This window comes from Podarcis tiliguerta (assembly GCF_965153285.1).
Source record: "Podarcis tiliguerta genome assembly, chromosome: 2".
NCBI lineage: Eukaryota > Metazoa > Chordata > Lepidosauria > Squamata > Lacertidae > Podarcis > Podarcis tiliguerta.
In genome coordinates this window covers 27086952-27107026 of record NC_139535.1, presented here as the reverse complement: position 1 = coordinate 27107026, position 20075 = coordinate 27086952, and the positions used below count along the sequence as shown (strand labels likewise).

The following is a 20075-nucleotide window of genomic DNA, read 5'->3' as shown; positions in this document are numbered from 1 at the left end:
TTTCAAATCACAATCAATTTTTGATTGATTGTTGTAGCTAAGGTTATATACTGCTTAATCTATACATAAAATAGATTAAAACATAAAATGTAGGAACACAGGAAAGTATAGGAAAACTGTAGGAACAACAGGAACTGTTTGCCAGACTTTTTGGGAGCGATCCAACTCAAATCCCACCAGGCTGAGTAGGGTTTGGAATAAGTGCATAAGGTCTATCCTGGCAGAACTTCTCCGTCCCAGACATGTCCCAAAAAAGGGCATTCTGGGGGAATGGTCGAGCTAGGACAGGGCAGTGGGAGACTGTATACCGAACTTCATTCTGCTCAGTCACATGACCTAGCAATGCAGTGGAAGTTACATTGGTGTAAAGGCAAGTATAAGAACAGCCTGCTGGCCCATCTAGCCCAGCCTCCGGTTCTCCCAGTGACCAACCAGATGCCTGTGGGAAGCCTGTAAGCAGGACCTGAGCACAAGAGCAATCTCCCTTCCTGCAGTTTCCAGCAACTGGTATTCAGAAGCATTGCTGCGGAAACAGAGCATCACCATTGACACTGTTTTAAATGCCAGTTTTCCCTCTGCCAGGCTCAGGCCAGCAATAGCCACAATCCTAACTGGAGTTTAGAATATGGGTAAAGGACGCGGGTGGCACTGTGGGTTAAACCACAGAGCCTAGGACTTGCCGATCAGAAGGTCGGCTGTTCGAATCCCCGCGACGGGGTGAGCTCCCATTGCTCGGTCCCTGTTCCTGCCAACCTAGCAGTTCGAAAGCACGTCAAAGTGCAAGTAGATAAATAGGTACCGCTCCGGCGGGAAGGTAAACGGTGTTTCCGTGCGCTGCTCTGGTTCGCCAGAAGCGGCTTAGTTATGCTGGCCACAAGACCCAGAAGCTGTACGCCGGCTCCCTCGGCCAATAAAGCAAGATGAGTGCTGCAACCCCAGAGTCGGTCACGACTGGACTTAATGGTCAGGGGTCCCTTCACCTTTACCTAAGTTACACCAGAATAATTTAATTACAGTGACTTCCTTCAGTTTGGGTTGCTCTGCCCATCTATCTAACTCAGTATCAACAACTCTGGATGGCCATGCTGTAACAACAACAACAACAACATATTTCCTACACCCTACCCATTTGACTGGCTGCTCCAGCCACTCTGGGAAGCTTCCAACAGAAATACAGGAAAACAACAACATCAAACATTAAAAGCTTCCCAAAACAGGGCTGTCTTCAGATGTCTAGAAAAAAAATCAGGCAGAGGTCTTTCCCATTCCACCTGCTCCGTGGAAATGGAGTGAGCTGAACCTGGCAGCTTCTTCATGCAAACTGTTGCTCTAGCACTGTGCGCTGGTTCCTCCTAGAAATTCCGGACACACAGGGTGTTGGGTTCAGTATCTGTGACAGGTTACTGCCCCAGGCAGGTTGCAATCTCGATTTTGACAGTCAGGGAGACAACTAAGGCAGGGCGAGGCATTAGGGCAAAACCTCCGTGTTGATTTTGTTTTTACAATTTTCAAAGAGTCAAGGGATCCTAAAGGAGAGGCGAGGCTAAAAATAAATCAGACGGAATGCACAGTGGACTATGTGACAGCATATCCCAAGCAAGTTTGCTCCCAATCTCTACAGAAGCTGCAAGCATTTTTCATATACAAACACTGCAACCATCCAGACTGCTTTGCCCTGCCTGATTGTCTTCTGGAAAGGATATGCCTGCTGGCATGTCTATGTATGCATTGATGCACAAGATGTCTCACTCAGAAGGGATATATCTGCCATCACTGCTTCTGCACTATTCCCTGGCACAGTAAATGAACAGGAAATCTCCCCTCTTTTTCTTGAGGTGTAGCATTCCACCCTTTCCATTTCCTAGCCATATGTACAGGAAGAAAGACAGGCAGATTAAGGAGAAGTTGGGTTTGCAGGGTTCAACCCCAATCCAAGATCTGCTGGAGTGAGCATGTGAGGATCCAGAAGATCTCTAGCTCAGACAACTGATTCCTGGCACAACGTAGGCTACACTGTCATAACCTCATCTCAGCTCAACTAGTGCTAAGCTGCCTAAGCTGGGGCCAGAAGATCTTATGCCTGCATAAACCCTGAAAAATGGGCAGTCCAGGGGATTGGTGGGAGCAGGAGAGGTAAGGGAAGGGGGCTTAGGCTGGATCCTAAGTCAGTTCAGCTTAATTACATGATCTGGCAACCCAGCAGAACATACACTGGCAGAAAGGGTAATGGTTATAGTGACCTGAGAAACCAGGCTTTGAATCCCCACTCAACCATGGCGACCTTGGGCCAGTCACTTTCACTTTCACTCAGCCTAACCTACCTCATAGGGTTGGTGTGAGAGTAAAACGGGGAGGGGGGAACCATTTATACCACATTGAGCTCCTTGAAGGAGGAGGTGGTGTATAGACAAGACATAAGTAAATAAGTCAAACTTAGCAGTGGGGATAGGGAGGAGGTCAGGATTATATCCTAAATGGGTAGTAGGGCAGAGGGGTTTAGTGTTTTAGGACGGTGATCCATACAACCTAGCAACTCAGATCTAGAGTTCCTCACATTTGAATGTTTTGTGACCCCAGTCTCTTCAGGCAAATAATGTTGCTGCTATTTAAGACGTGATAATAGGATTCTCTCCCCTGCCCCCTGTAGCCATAGATATAATCCTTGGCTAAAATCTGCCAGAGTCATTCCATGGTCAATCAATGTAGTTACACATAAATAAGATTACTTGGCTTTCTCGCTTTTATTCAACAGTATGCTTCCTTTCTGCAAATATAACAGGATGTCAGAAATATTTTAGAGACTGCAGGGGAAAGATGCTGATCTCATTTAATCCGCAGTAACTTCAAAAGAGGGTCTAAAGATCTTTTCCCTTGCTCAAATTTAGACTCAAGATACATGAGACAAACACTGAATCCAAAGAAGTCATTGAAGTCAGAAATGGGAAGACTTTTGCACATGTTTTGAAAGAGCTGCCACCATCTAGATAGATCAAGATGCTCGGGCCTCACTCACAGTCAGCTGCATCAAAACTGCGAGGATAGTTTAATACATATTAATTGTGTGTTGTAATAGCAAACTCAAAAGCTGAATTATGGTGGCTTTGCAGCCAAATCAGGTTGAGTGAGAAATAAGAGCAAGATGGGTTTCTCCATGCTGGGGGTGGGGGGTAACCAAAGACGTAATGGTGGCGAAAGGGGGAATGGATAAGAAAAAAGGCAGTGTGGCATAGTGGTTGGATTGTTGCTCTAGGACAGAGCTTTCCAAACTTTTCAGGTTGGTGACACACTTTTTAGACATGCATCATTTCGCAACACAGTAATTCAGCTATACAGTGGTACCTCGAGTTACAAACACCTCAGGTTACAAACGCTTCAAGTTACAAACTCCACTAACCTGGAAGAGTTACCTCAAGTTGAGAACTTTTGCCCCAGGATGAGAATGGAAATCGTGTGCCAGTGGCGCAGTGGCAGCAGGAGGCCTCATTAGCGAAAGCACGCTTCTAAGAACAGTTTCAGGTTAAAAATGGACCTCCAGAACGAATTAAGTTCGTAACCAGAGGTACCACTGTACTAGCAAGCTGGAAGTTCAACTAACCTCTTTCCAGCCCTAGGAGGAGCATGGGGAGTGTTCGCACAACAAACCTACATACTGCAGCTGACACAGTAATGTTTGGAAAGCTGTACTCTAGGATCCGGGAGGCCAAGGTTCAAATTCCTGCTCAGGCATGAAACTCCCTGGGTGACCTTGAGCCAATCAGAGTCTCTCTGCCTAGCCTACCTCATAGCATTGTTCTCAGGATCAAATTGGCAGGGAGAGAACTACCCTAGGGCTGCCATACGCCCAGGTTTTCCAAGACACGTCTGGGAATTGGACTGTGAAAATAGTATCTGGGCGGATTTGGCCAAATCTGCAAAACGCCCAGAAAAACCCAGGCATATGGTAACTAGCGCAATTTTCTAAGAAAATGCTGTAAAAATCCCCCCCCCCCCAAAGACCAAAGACTTTTTTTGTAGGGGGAGACCTTGAGCTCCTTGGAGAAAAGGTAGAATATAATTGTGATAAATGATAGGTAGGTAGGTAGGTAGGTAAGTAGGTAGGTAGGTAGATGATGATAGAAGATATCTAGATAGCTAGATAGCTAGATAGATGATAGATAGATGATAGAGATAGATAGATGATAGATGATGATAGATGATAGATAGATAGATAGATAGATGATAGATGATAGATAGATGATAGACAGATAGATAGATATAGATAGATGATAGATGATAGATAGATAGATAGATAGATAGATAGATGATAGATAGATGATAGATAGATAGATAGATGATAGATAGATGATAGATAGATAGATAGATAGATAGATAGATAGATAGATAGATGATAGATAGATGATATATAGATGATATATAGATAGATGATAGATAGATAGATGACAGATGATTGATAGATGACAGATGATAGATGATAGATGATAGATAGATAGAGATACATAGATAGATAGACTTAAGGTGCAAACCCCTCCTTAAATCAACAGCAACAACAAAATTCAGTGAGGAGACTTTATTTACATCTTTAAGCATGAACAGTGTGCAGAAGGAATACAATGATCTATTTATCTATTATTTTAGGTATTCTTACTATTGTGGGATATTTGTGGGTGCAGCATACCCTTTTTGGAGGGGTACTGAAGAAATGGTAAATTCTACATTGTTTTACAACGAGTAACAAACTGCTTTTAAAAATGTTAGCATCTCCATGCATTTACTTCTGCGAATTCTGATAAAGTACATCACCCTTTGATGTCTCTGTAAATTTCTGGAAGCTATTTCTTGACTTCATCGGTAGTCAAGGCCACCAAGGAGATATTGAGAGCCACAAGGTTCAGAATCTCGCCGTCTCATTGACTTGATCTGTCCCTCATACTGAGTAGCAGAGTGACCTGTAAGGCCAGAGTTTAGCCGGGTTACAACAAGAGGTATCATGAAAGTCTGAGTTCAGATACCAGAATCCTGATCCTGGACCTGCATCTGATTTGCAGGGAGCTCTCAAACCATAGTTTCCCAGAAGATGGCACAGGAAACTAGGAAATAGTTACTGAAACTGGATGTGTGAGGGGAATGAAGGAAGGAAGGAAGGAAGGAAGGAAGGAAGGAAGGAAGGAAGGAAGGAACTGCACTGATGTGCGGCTCATTCCTGGTCTAATAAAACATCAGATTGGGATAATTACATCTGAATTTAAGTCTTTAGTATAGGAATTCAGTATAAGAAAGCATGCCTGACTGGTTAGAGCATGGTGCTGATGACTCCAAGGTTGCCTGTTTGACTGCTGTCCATTGGACCTAACCCTAAGTTAACTATAGTCTAACATTGTTGAGAAATATGGAGAAACCCCCACATTTGACTAGTTTAGGAGCCCAGCTGCACATCCAGATGAGATGTCCTTCTCTACTCAGTGATTCTGCAGAAAGGAGAATGGAGGGGGAGTTCCCTGCAGCTGTGGAGCCATTGTCCGGCAAATGGCAGGGGGAGAGAAGCAAGATGGAATGCAGGCAGCCTTCACCAGCCTGGTGTTCTCCAGATGTTGCTGCACTACAGTCTCCATCAGTGTGCATGCTGGCTAGGGATGAGGGGAGCTGCCGTCCAACATCTGGTGCCCACTAAGCTGGCAAAGGCTGAGCTGGTGAAACATTGGGAAGAGAATCTGGGGCAATGGCTGGTTTTCTACACACCCAATGTTCTCCTGTACGGAATGAAGAGCCCATTTCCTTATGCAGAAGATAGCTAGCCCATTAGGACACCATGGATGGTATTCAACTGAATTCTTGCTTGAGTACAAGGATTAGTGCTAGTGCAATGGGATTTCTCTCCTCTTCTCCCCACCACAACATCCCCCAAACTGCTCTAGAGGGTTGGAGAGAACCCAGAACAGATACCAGGTATGCACAGGTAGAGGAGAGTGGGAGAATGTTCCATTCTTGCACTGATGGGATGTTCACTTTCATGCTACGTTGAAGACAACTCTTTATTTCAGTCTTGGAAAGGATATTCCAGAGCTGTGTCCCAATAACCCTTTTCATTTCCCCCTCAGTTTATAGGCCACAAAAATGTACTCCATGCTCTGCTGCCACTTTGTTTACTATTTTACTCGCATTCCTCCCCAAGGTCCCTCTGGACAAAACTCAAAAAAAGTAGATCCGATGTACACTGCAGCCCAAGTGTGTGGCAGCTCTCTGCCCAAAGCACATTAAGGAGTCTCCGGCACTGTTTTAATGCTAAACTAAGTTTGGCTCCAGAGAATGACTCTGTTTATAGCATTTGAAGTTAGGGGAAGATGTGAAATCCCAGAAGAAGGCAGAAACCTTGCTCTTAGCGAATCTCGGTTTCATGACAGGCTGGAAAGGGAAACATTAAAAATGGGAGAGGGGGGGCAACAAAAACCATAACACTAAAACTGAAGGAGGAGAAAAGATCAAACCATCCTGGTAACTAAAAGGAAGAAGTTATACGTGTCTTGAGAGGAAATACACCCAGTGATCCCTTTTAGTGCACGGTATAGGATGCAGGTGGCGCTGTGGGCTAAACCACAGAGCCTAGGACTTGCCGATCAGAAGGTCAGCGGTTCGAATCCCCGCGGTGGGGTGAGCTCCCGTTGTTCGGTCCCTGCTCCTGCCAACCTAGCAGTTCGAAAGCACGTCAAAGTGCAAGTAGATAAATAGGTACCACTCCGGCGGGAAGGTAAACGGCGTTTCCGTGCGCTGCTCTGGTTTGCCAAAAGTGGCTTAGTCATGCTGGCTACATGACCCGGAAACTGTACACCGGCTCCCTCAACCAGTAAAGCAAGATGAGCGCCGCAACCCCAGAGTTGGTCACGACTGGGCCTAATGGTCAGGGGTCCCTTTATCTTTTACCTTTATTAAACCATGGTTTATTAAGCTTATTAAACTATGGCTTTGTGTTATGCTGTCACATAAGCCCGTGACCAGGAAAATGGGGAGGAAGAGCCCAAGAGGCATCAGCACCTATAGGGTGTTGATGGACCCTGATAAGCCACTTCAAGCACAGCAGCTGGCCAAGATTGCTGGTGTCACCAGATTCAGCCTTCGATTCAATTTTGGCCTGCTCAATTTTGTTTTGGCTCCAGACTTAGCTGGAACAGATCAAAGATCCATCTAGACCATTACATTGCGTCCAACAGGAGCCAACCAGATGTCTGAAGGATGCTCAAAGGGACATCTTGTCTGCTCTCCCAGCAGCTAGCATTCAGAGGTATGCTGGTTCCAAAGCTGAAAGTCGCCTCCAGCCAATGTGATAACTATTTGTTGAATATTCCAATCTCCTTTTTTTCAAGCCATCTAAGGAAGTGGCCTTTACCACACACTGAGTGAATTCGATGATATGTCATGTAAACTAGAGACATACAAATCCATCAGTTTTGGTTACTTTTGCTTTCTCACTTTGCCATCATAATCCCCCCCCCCCAATTTCTGCAAGAGTTTGTGATTTTGTGTGTGTGTGTGTTTTTTAAGTCGGCATGGAAACTTGTACACGCTTTGAGGGGAATTTCTCCTAATCTGCAATTTTTTGTGCATGATTTTACCAATACATGCAGTGTAGAAAGTTGTTTCCCCTGATATAATGCGTTTTTGAATGTCATTTTCCCCATAAGACATGCTTCTTTGTACACAAAATTCAGAGAAATGTGGATTTCAAAGGATAGCCGCATACTGGTTTATGTAGCAGTTCGGGAAACATGAATTAGGTAGGTCTGCATTAAGATTTTATGATGCAAACTTAATGTATTGCTGCCCCATCCACAATACACACAATCTCGCTCCCCCCACCACAAAATAACTGTTAAGGGTCTGCCTCTGATTTAGTTCTGCTCCTGGTACCCACTGCCAGGACACCAGTATTTTTGACATCCCAGGTGAACAATTTGGAGCTATAGTCAGGTTTAAAGGTAAATTTGGATTCTGAGATGTGATCCTTGTGATACTTCAAAACTGTTTGTGAAACGTCTTGTTACTCTATTTGGGACTGAAGTGAAGAAATTAAAGTCATTTGTCCTAGTTTATTCATTTTTAGTGAGTAGCAGGCTCACATTCCCCTTCATGTTCCTTGCCCTTTTATTTCTAACATCCCTTGGTAGTTGTCACTCCTTGAAGATTTGCCTTTCTACTTGAAGCTTTACATGCTTGCTGTGTAGCATTGCACATGTCTTCAGCAGAATCATTCTCGTTTTCCACACACACCTTTTCCCCCTGTATTAGAAAGCCTTTGTATGGCCATGATGATTTCACACTTTAAAAATACAATGACTCTGGGTCTGTTGCAGTTTTGCAACTTTGTGTTCTCAAGGATCCAACCCACTCACTTCTAGGGCTCTGGAGGAGTTGGTTGAAACCTGCAGAGCCTCTCTAGCAGTTCAGATGAACTATTTGTGAAATGAATCTATGAGGAACCCAAGACAGACATGGAGAAATGATTTACCAGGCATCAGAATATCCAGATCGGTTCTGGTAAATAGAGGCCACTGGAAGGGATTGGGTTGAAACCTGAATTGCAAATACTCCGATGTGTGACTAAAATGCAATACATAAACAATACAAAAATGTAAATATGTTGCACTTAATTGTAAGAGCTAATTCACACAGTCCAAATCAGTTCCACAAACCATCTTCAGCCTCTTATTTGGCCAGGAGAACATTCTGTATGTGAAGTGGAGAATTCCCACAATTGCACCAGGAGGTTTCACCTTGTGCGTTGGGATTTTAGAGTATGCTCTATTCATGTTGCTTGTTATTATTTATTAAATTTCTTTGCCAACCTTCATCCAAGGATCACAGGGTGGTTTACAATATAAAAACACAAAAATACATAATGTAGTAGCAACCAAAGAAATAACCCCCCCCCCCATCACCACACCAAGTTTATCACTCTACAGCCTACAGGTGACTCAGCCTATTTCCAGCCTATCTTACTTTCGAATGGGTTCACTCCTAAATCCATTTCTTCTCATTTCTGCATAAATACGCCATTTTCACTTGACAACTCACATTTCATTATAGAGTTAAATGTGTGGTTTCTCTCAAAACGTATTTTCTCTTGAGAACCTACATTTCTGGATACATTATAGTGTGTGTGTGTGTGTGTGTGTGTCGGTGTGTAACTGATAAGTGCACCACAACATTCAAAGTGCAAAACCTGATTGAGATCTACATTCTAATCCTCGCATCAGTTTGGGAGGTTTGGATCGGGGCACTTCATTTCAGAAATGACAAAGACTCAATTCATCAAACACACCTATTTTATAGTAAGATTGATGCCTATGCTGGATGTCTCATGGTTCTTGTTAGGATTGTTTACATCAAGCTTGTAAAGACTCACTTTCTAACCCTTCCTGGGCTCTTAAATGATGCGACAACAACTGCTTGAACATCACAATGCATCAAACATCACAAGGCACCACCTTCCAAATTGACCTTTACGATGTGTTCCATCTCCATGCCATGCTGAAGTGGCACAGGTGTGCAGGAGAGGAAAAGAAAGAGGAAAATGCTATAGACACCTGGACAAAGAATGCCCAAGAAAACTCAGTTCACGTGATTTTTATTCATATTTGTTTGGGGCCCTTTTCAGATCACTAGTAACATTCTAATCTGGGAACTTCTACAGCAGGCACATCCAACTCTCTAGAGACTGCTATCTACTCTGAGTATAATAAAACTGGCAGTGATCTACCCATTGTCATTGTTGTTGAGCTTTCATTAGGGGGTGAGACCAGAGATGCTGAGGGTTTTTTGGGGGGGGAGGCCAGAGTTCTTGAGCTTTTTGGGGAATCAATGGCCAGCATTGTTGAGCTTTCTTTTAGGAAGGGTTGGCACCAGTTGTTGAGCTTCTTTTAGGGGGGTGACAAGAGTTATTAAGCTTTTTGGGGTGAAGATTGCATAAAATCACTAGCACAAAATTCTGCTGCCCTCTATCCTTCCCACACTCTGACGCCGATGCAGGGAATTCAACCTTTCTAAGCAGTGATGGTGCCAGCGATGGAGCACAGCACCAGGGGCACAGTGCAGCATGCTTGCTCATAGGAAACCAGCCGATCCCTTTTTTATCTTCTGCGATCAACCAGGAGCACCCCGACAATCTACCTGTCGATCGTGGCCGACCGGTTGGACATTGCTGTTCTAGAGCATATGATTCATGTCAGAAATGCCTTACAGTGGTGCAGTCCTGGGGCAGTTAACACCTGTGCTGCCATACTCTCTCCCCGCACCACCCCAAAAAAGTTTTGAGTTGCATCCAACAAAGTGTCCCATTGGTGCAAGGACTTCAGCTTATGCAAAAGAACTTCCCGTCCCTCCTCATCTCCCCATGCAACCCCCAGATCTCCTCCCAAGTGTTGGGGGGAGTTACCTGAACATATGCATGTGGTGGCAGGAGAGGGAAGTTCTGCTGGAGAGGGAAGTGGCTGGATGGGACAACATGGTTGGATACAACCCATAATCATTTGCTTTTATAGCTTCAAGGCAGGGGCAGCAATCAAGGTGAAGAAACTAATGCAAGCACAAAACAAGGCAATAGTTAAGGAAATCAAATCACACTCCACATGACAGTCATGGCTGTAGAGAAATATGTGTGACACCATAACAGCATTGGGAGGGCATCAGTCAGTGGCATCCTGGGATTCCCCGGATAAGGGCCAGATGTCTTTGTACTTTTAAACCTAGCAAAAAAACATTTAAACTCACCATATTTCCCCTGTTCTTAGTTTTAAAATCACCAACCTAGCCATCCACATGCAGAAATGGTTTCTCTATGCAGCTCTATTTAAAGCCAAATTCAAGAGCAATAGATTAAGTCCACTAAATCATGTGATATTTAAAATGCTGCACACTGTGGTCTTTAAAGGAGATCTTCCATTTATCAAGTCAAGGAGGTGGAAGACATAGTGAGACTTGTCTTCCTTAATTTCCCCGCGCTCTTGTCAAGCTTTTAAAAATTATTTGGAAGGCCTCTTACAAATTAAAGACCCCCACCAAGAATTATGGACTGAGCCGCCATAAAGTGCTGGGAGATTGTGATAGTTGGGGTGGAGGTATGCTAGACAATTAATTACAGTTGTGTGTGTTTTCACCTTATTAAAAATAGAAAAGGCCTTCTAGTACAACAGTATGAAATTAGAAAATTATGCATCGATTCATCTTCTCCAGTTTTTATTCACTCTTCCCCCCCCCTTCTTGATGCAGTGTTTTAATCTTCCTTAAACAGTGGCTAACTCAAAGTGGCTAACTCAAAGTAAATGATGCATTCCTAATAATATAAATATGAAAAATAGCAATCGCTTGAGGACTGCAGCTGAATATATTAAAAACTCTGCTCATTTTCATCATTAACACATTTCCATTTCCTTTTTCTTCATGTTGTGCAACACTCCCCAACCACCACCACCACTTGCATTCTCAAATAAGATGACAAATTCACAGATTAGATAGATAGATATAGATAGATAGATAGAATTTCTGTATTGTGACAAAAGAAATCTCGTAAGAACCTCTAACTCTGTCTTCCTAAAGGACTCTCAGTGTATCTTCTCCTATCCAGACATGGAACAACCTGAATCAATGGTGAGCATTTCCATCAAATTCCACTCATCTGTCAACGTAGTGGCTTATTTCTTGAGAGACTGAAATTGGCTGCCTGGGCTCAGAAGACCATCAATCTTACTCATGTAGGGTGCAGGCTGCCTGCCTCAGAAAGTCTCGCAAGAGGGAAAGCTCTGCTGTTCCTAAGCAGGTGATGAGGCAGCTGTAAAGCCTTCACTCTGTATCACAGCCCCTGCGAAAGATATGTCATATTTCCCATTTCCCCCAATACTTTGTATGCACCCCATGCCGTGCTCTTCTAGCTTCATAAAGGAGGTGATTTTTCAAGCTTAGGCAAATGCTGCCAGCCACCGGAAGGTCTATCCCTCTTTCCTTTCTTTTTCTCTCATCATGTCACTTGTTTCAACTGATTGTGCAAAAATGAGATTGCATTTTCCCTTTGACTATTTATACATACAGTGGCTTGTTTGTCCATTGTGCTGCCATTGGTAGCAGATAGCTGCCACCTTTCAGTGGGTGCTTTGTTTCCTTCTCTTGATGGCTCTGAGAGAAAGACATGCATACCGGTTGTCCTACCTGCCTCCGATCAATTACAACGACAGTTAGTGAAGCAATTGATTGCGCACCCTAGAGCAAAATGTATAGGAGCTCCACAACACACAGAATGGCATGGGGTATATAAGACATAAGAGTAGAACTGTGCTCCTGTGCAACTCTGATTCAAGGGCTGTATCTAGAGGAAGCTATCAATGAGCAATTTCACCGCAATCCTTTTGGGCAAACCTTCCCTTTCGATTCTAAGATTCTTAAGCTATTACTTCCAGGTCTGAAGGACGCTTTTCCTCACCCACATCAGATTGAATAAAGACGTTGACATCTATTGGAGCCAAAAGTGATATTCTCAAAATCTGCAGAGCATGATTACCCATCATCACTACACACATTTCACTTTTGAAACTCTAAGAGAGAGAAAAGGGGGGTGGGAAGCTCACCACATCCTATGAGCAGTGGCCAGTTCATCAGCTTTCTCATATTGCATGGTATGCACATGGGTCATTTCCTGGACAGTAAGCCCATGAAGCAAGTTCCAAATGAATGGTCAGCTTTGAAATATTACATTGTTGATTTCCATCTGAGGAATGTCAATGCAACCCAATGCCTTAGATGCAATCTTACCTTAATCAATTTCTATTACCGACACCAAAATCCTCTTTTTTTGCACCTTTCAGCCATGGAGCATCCTTGGAAACATGACATGCTTTACCACCAGAAATACCGTTCTCCTTATCATACGTTCACCACGATCGCAAATAGCAGCGTTCGACAAAAATGCAGGCCATGTCGCAGCATCGTTGACACTTGGCATAACCATCCCAGGAACAATAAGTGGTTACATAAGGCTTGAATGAAGGGGCTTCCTGGAGGCATGGCTTAGGTTGCAATCCTAAGCACGTTTACCAGGGCATAAGCATCGCCGAATACAGGGGGACATACTTCTGAGTAAAAGGGCTGAGATTGTGCTGCGACATTGCCAAGCAGGTCTCCCCACATTCTAGAATTCACCCTGCATGTGGCAGTAAAGGATAATGCATAGTTATTGGTAGGTGGGTGTTTTGAGTTTTTTGTCTCCATCCACAAATGTAAGAGAAAATAAGTTACTAAAATAGGCATGTGATTATCTGTCCTTTTTCTCATCTGAATGCAAACATTGGGCCCCCTGTCTTTTCTTTTTCTTGCAGGGAGGGGAGACTTGTGCCTCAATTCGCAAATGTACAGGAAATAAAAGTGCTCAAAGTTATATAACTGCATGATTTCTCCACAGGAGAAAGAAATCTTATTCTCTTACCACACAGTGTAAAAAGAATCTACAGTATAATCCAAAGAGCTTTCCCATGCCAATTTGAGGAAACTGACAGAAACACACACCCCTCCCCCCCAAAAAAATAGGTTGTGATTTTCCACGGCAGGAGAGCAAATATTTGGTTGATTTCATTGTCATGCAAGGAAGCAGCTCGTAGAATGTCAGGGGTGGAACAGGTTAATCCCCATTGCATCAATATACAGTATAGGCTCATACATGAGGCTGCACAGAGGAGCATCTTTGTAACTGGTCCTACCTGGTCTGTGCAGAGGATGCTGCTGGAAGGTGTGGTGAAGTGAGCCCTGACAGAGCAGCATGGCACAGGCACTTATCCACAAATACAGGACCCAGGACATTGCAGAGACCATGGCCGTTCTCTAAAGGAAATAGTAGACAACAATTAGCACCCACTGCAAGTGAATCCACATTCTGCTTCCATTCGGATGCTATGTGCATCTGGACCATGTTGGAAGGAAGGTAGAGGGGGGGGATGTTTCCCCACCTCAATTCCCCCCCCCTTCCTCCAGACTGCCAGTTGTCATGTGACAAAGGAGTGCGTCCAAAGGAATGCAAGGAAGCTGCCTGCTTCGAGATTAACTTTTAATAATTCAGGGGCATAAATGAAAGCAGTGCTAAAAGAAGCCCAAGGTTAACAGGAAACCAAGGTGCAGCTGATGGAGGAGGTCTAAGCCTACCAAAGCTCGTGTCACGACGGACGTGTCACTTCCATGGGACAGTCTTAAGGCAGGAGCTAAGAAATCCACGCTCCATTTCATACTTTAATTGCACTTTCAAGGTGTGATCAGAAACACTCTAGGCAAGTATATCTCCAATGAGTAACTCTGTTTCGTGATATGGGCGCGCAAAGCATGCAAGCAAATCGCTTGGGCATACAAGATTTTCGAGAGTGAATTCATCCTGCAAAATAGCAACAACGTGGGACGTAGTGGGTGCCATCGCAGGGTGCCATTCACGCCTCCCTAGTCAATGGAAATGGACCAGGAAAACTGGGCGTTGTAGCTGGAACATGCTACTGCCAAATCTCACAGCATTAAGGTGCCTGTGCAATCACAGAGAGATTAATATAGATGAGCCCTCTCAGAACTTCATAAAGCACGTTGTAAATAGTAACTTGACATCCAGTGCCAAGACACATTTCAAGCAAGCTCTGCCTTGACAATCTGGCAAGTCTAATCTCTCTCCGGCAGGGGCTGCATCGTTTTTAACTTCTAAGGCCATTAATTTTTAATTGCAGTGTTGTCTGCTAAGCAAAGTAATTGTTTCTCAGAACTCTGTTCTATCCGTCCATACACACACGGCTTCCTTTTCTTTTGTGTCTCGTCAAAAGAAAACTTGTAGGACTAGACTGAATTTCCTGAGTAATGGAGGAAGGGCGGAGGACTGATCTATTCAGAAATCAATTTGTATCGAAAATAGAAAGGAATCCTCATTACCAAAGCAAGAGATCTCTCTCTGCTAGGGCGACATACGCCATCACTTGATACCTCTCTGGCACTGGGCATTTCCACACACACACAGAAAGACACCTTGTAAACTTTACAAGTTTAACAGCCTCTCCTCTAAGCCTTCAAGGATCGCCAGATTTCCAAGGCTTGGCTATGCTGCGCTCCATCCAGTTCTTTTAACAACACCTTCTGCTGCATTCCACATTGCCAAATTAATCAAACTTCAGGCATGCTCCTTAGTCAGCCAATGACAAGATGGCATTTTCTATCTAATAATCCAATCAGATGAACATCTCTCCCCCCCCCCCCAGAGGAAGGGAGAAAAGACATTCAAGCTCAAATAAACCTCTTTTATCTCTCATGCAGAACAACTCATACACACACACACACACACACACACGTTTGAAGGTTGGGCTTACAAGTATTAAAAAAACAACCCAGAAGTGATCTATCCTCACGGTTGGTTAACAATTGAAATCACTGCCAGTGGCAGATCAGTCACGGAGTACAAGTGTCAAGTGCGAGACATGGACATCATTGTTCTTTTTTTTTTTTTTTTTTTTTTTGAATTTTTAGGCATGTTCTTTGTAAGAGGCTCTTTTTGAGGGGGGAAATGGGGAGGGAGGAAGCTGAATGGATCAAACACAAGTTTCCAGCTCCAAAGGAGAAGCATAATTAACAACCAAATTGCAAAACATAATTTTCACCAGCGGGATGCCCTTTTACTCTCTGCTCTGTGTTTCTGATGTACTCACCCAGCACATATATATAATTAGTTGTTTCCTTCTCCCTGCTGTTTACTTTTGGCTTACCTACCCCCCCCTTTTTATTTCCTTAAACCTCAGCAACAAAAGCACCACACACAGCCAGCCCATCCCTTCCAAGCCCCTCACAAATGCACTTCTGGGTGGGTTTCAAAGAGATGGATGCCCCTCCCTCTTTTCGCTTGGGATATATATATATATATATATATATATATATATATATATATATATATGAATGGTGTGTGTGTGTATCTGATGCAATCAGCAAATACATTTAAAGGGGAAAAGAGGCTTCCCTCTCCACTGGAGCTGATCTTCCAAGCAGAGTAGTCTTTTAAACAGCGGGGAAAAGACAGGGAAAAAAACTTCTCCTGCTGATCTCTTCGCATTCTCTCTCTTTTCAGGCAGCATTTCTAGAGTGAGGACTTTTCACCCCCCCCCCCCAGCGTTCACCATCCATCTTCAAACAACATTATTGCTATGAACTTTTCTCCAGAGCCAACATTTCCCTTTGCTAACCTTTCTTCCCTGGGTTTGATGATCTGACCCTCTCTCTCTCTCTCTCTCTCTCTCTCTCTCTCATCCGAATAACAATAACAACAATTTTTATTATTATTATTACTGATACATATAGGTATATTTATTTGACACTCGTTCGGCGGGAGGATCCCGAGAACTCCTCCGAGCAGCTCCGTCCTTACCTGAGGATTCCAACCCAAAGCACAGTGCCCGGTTCGCGTTCATTGGAAAGACTGGACACTCTCCCCCAAAAAATCCATCTGCACCACAACACGGGATCGTGCAGTTTCGCCCGGCAATCTTCGACAGCAGCCTTTCTTGAGGACGCACGAAAACGAAACCGGGGGTTGGTTTGTGTCTCTGTGTCCTCGTTGGCAATCCTATTCCAAGAGTAAGGAAGACATCTAGGCTCTCTCGCTCTCTCCCTGTCTCTCTCTCTCTCTCTCTATCTCCCAGGCTGTCAGAAAAGTAGCCAAGCTTTGAGAGGTGGAAAGCCTGTCATTTTCACCTTTAAATCATCTCGGAGCGACACCTTCTGCTCGATGAGACCTTTCAAGTGATCTTGAGATAATTCGCAGGCTTCCAGGGCACTTAGAGAAGAGGATCGGTGGATGTTTAATGACACACCAGCCCACCCCCTCTCTCTCCTTTTTTTACCCCCACCCTCTCTCCCCTTTCCTATATATATGTATCTCTCTCTCTCTCCAATGCACTCAGAGCGGAGTAAGAGCAGATGTACGTAGGAAAAGCGCAGATCGCCTATACAGCGCGGTGTAAGTACCGAAGAGTCTATTTCAATGCATCCCCGGCTGGGGGGAAAGTATCACATGTCTTTAAAGGGACACGGCCCCTCTTCTGGCAGACGGGAGCCTCCGGCTGACTCACCTGCCAGCCCAGCCCAGCCCTCCTCCTGGAACGCCTGCGGAAGGAAGGTGTTTGGAAACACCGGGAGGGTCCCTAAGTCTGGCTGCCACCCTAATCTCTGCAAGTCTCTCCTCTTCCTCCTCCTCCTCCTGCTCCTGCTCCACCGCCACCAAAGAGAAGGGAGGAGTTTTGAATCCGCTCGAGATTGGGCAGGGAAGCACCTATGTGGGAAGACAACTTTTCTTCTTCTTCTTTAAGCAAAGGCGGGTACCCAAAATAGTCATCAGATGCGGGGGTGTCATTCATATAGATACGGAGCCTTTGTCGGTATTGCAGGAAAGGCTCAGAATTTTCGCTTAGCAATGCTGACCGTCTTCTGGAAAACTGCACGAACAAACCTTTTTCTTTTTTGGCGGATCTTAAAAGATATACGGGTTTTGCTGTGGCATAAAAGCATATTTTTGAGAGTGCTGGAACCTGCCTGTGGTGGATAGATTGTACCAGCATCGGATGAAGATGAAGGAGACTCTAGTCTAGTCCATGAGGGCTAGAAACCTGTTAAGGCTTTTATAAAGGAGGCAAGGCTCTTATTTCCTGCGACAGACTAACAAGGTTACAACCTCTGCAAGGAAAAGGCAGTGGTAGCTCACAGGGCCAGGATGAATCCCCAGCATCTCCACATAGGAGAGGCACCGGTAGGCAAAGCTGAGCTAGGTAGAGTGAGGGTCTGACTCAGCTTAAGGAAACTTTCTACCTACCTAAGTTGTCATGAATGCCCCAAAACTCTGACTTCTGCTAAAAGACTGGTATCAATTTGCTGGAGAGATAATGCCATGACCCCCTTCCATCAATCGATAGAAGACATGGCAATTCTAGCAAAATAGGAACAGACTGCTTTTAGATGTAAATTGTAAATTTGGAATACATTCATAAAAAGTATAATGTCTTGTTAACAATTTTACATTTTTTGGAATAACTGGATTACTTATATAGCCATATATTCTATTTACCACATCCCCCCCTCTTTCTTCATCTTTCTTTCCTTTCACATTATTCCCCCACTGAAAACTTTTAATTAAAAAAGTGAATGTCCAAAAAACTGTCAGCATTCATATGAGCTTACACCAGTTGATGCTGATTGTCAAAGTTAGTCACAACAGGGCAATGCCTTCATTAGGGTCAACTTAAGGTGCCACAAAATGGTGGCAAGCTTTTGGATTCTCCAGAGCAAATCAGGGAGTGGGGGGGGGGTGAGGACAGCCTCTGCTGTGTGTAGCATCTTTCCTGACGCAGAGTTCTGAAATACTCAAAAACTTGCTACAGTTTCTTTGCTGTTTTGGTTGGTTTCAACAAAGGTATTCCCCAGCTGTGAATTTTGGTGTTGATTTGTTATGGACTTGCATGTCTCTTGAGTTTTGGGATATTTGCAAAAGTTGTCTAGGAGTGCTAACATTTGCATGTGAATGTCAAATTGACTCGAACAGTTTCAAAACAAAAACAAAGTAACCCCAAATTATTTGATGCTGGTTAAGCATGTAAGATTTGGTAGGCAAGGAAGCAAAGATAACTGGGAAACTGGGAGAATGAACGAGTCTGGTCCCATGAATGAATGTGCTTTCAAAATGATTCTCCTTTGCCATACGTGTTTTTTTTAAAAAAACCAAGAGTGAAAGACAGCCAAAAGCAGGGGTCAGCAAACTGTTTAAGCAGGGGGCCGGTCCCTCAGACCTTGTGGGGGGCCAGACTATATTTTGAAGGAAAAAATGAATGAATTCCTATGCCCCACAAATAACCCAGAGATGCATTTTAAATAAAAGGGCACATTCTACTCATGTATAAACACACTGATTCCCAGACCGTCCACGGGCCGGATTTAGAAAGTGATTGGGCAGGATCTGGCCCCCGGGCCTTAGTTTGCCTACCCATGGCCAAAAGGAACCACTTTTATTTCCAATTTATTTCAATAGGATGTAAAAGGTAAAGGTACCCCTGCCCGTACGGGCCAGTCTTGCCAGACTCTAGGGTTGTGTGCTCATCTCACTCTATAGGCCGGGAGCCAGCGCTGTCCGCAGACACTTCCAGGTCACGTGGCCAGCGTGACAAGCTGCATCTGGCGAGCCAGTGCAGCACACGGAACGCCGTTTACCTTCCCGCTGGTAAGCGGTCCCTATTTATCTACTTGCACCCGGGGGTGCTTTCAAACTGCTAGGTTGGCAGGCGCTGGGACCGAACGACGGGAGCGCACCCCGCCGCGGGGATTTGAACTGCCGACCATGCGATCGGCAAGTCCTAGGCGCTGAGCTTTTACCCACAGCGCCACCCACGTCCCTAAATAGGATGTGTGGGTATGAATTCAAATTCTTCCTTGTTGAGGGAGTGCTTAATTTTGCCCGATCATATATACAGGATTTTCTAATTCTGAAATAGTGCAGGATGTGCTGGGAAAGAATAAAGTCCCTTCCCCTTCCTCAGCCTCCTACCCTAACATGAGGCCTTGACATGAAGAACAATTTATTGCAGTCATTTATTTGCTGCCAACAACTTAAGTGGTCATTTACAGGAATGAACTCATTTCCCTCCCCTTCTTCTCATATATTATCCTGACAATAACGACATTGAAGAGGCAATCCTATGGCACGCTTACCTGAGAGCAAGCCCCACTGGTCTCAGTGAAAGCATGCTTCCAAGTAAACACACGAGAGGGGGCGGGCAATTGGGTCCTGAATGGGCTTCCTTGCGAAAGTCACTTCCTTAAAAGTAATGGTGTTTGCTTTGCACTAAAACCTGGGAAGAAGGATCAAGATGCATCATCTCCTATAAATCCAAGCTCTTCGCATAAAAGCACAGCTACAGTGGCCAACACTGCAGGCAACACAATAAAATACAAGTTCAAGTTCGCAGTAACACTCACGCTGGCCTCGAGCCACAAACAATTTCATCCACAGTATTCTTGCTCCAAACCCTGCGCTGGAACTACTCTAGAGCAGG

General features: G+C 44.3%; 1 protein-coding gene across 1 annotated transcript in view; it reads right to left on the bottom strand.

Moving 5' to 3' along the window:
- TAFA1 (TAFA chemokine like family member 1) overlaps positions 1-17303 on the bottom strand; it is a 330269-nt gene extending 312966 nt beyond the window's left edge. Inside the window, exons 1-2 of the mRNA XM_083426872.1 lie at positions 16406-17303; positions 13731-13851 (exon numbers count right to left, since the gene is read on the bottom strand). Coding sequence (XP_083282998.1) covers positions 13731-13842 — 112 coding nt within the window. The 5' untranslated portion in view covers positions 13843-13851; positions 16406-17303. The remainder of the gene's footprint in view (positions 1-13730; positions 13852-16405) is intronic.
- Positions 17304-20075: the final 2772 nt, after the last annotated feature.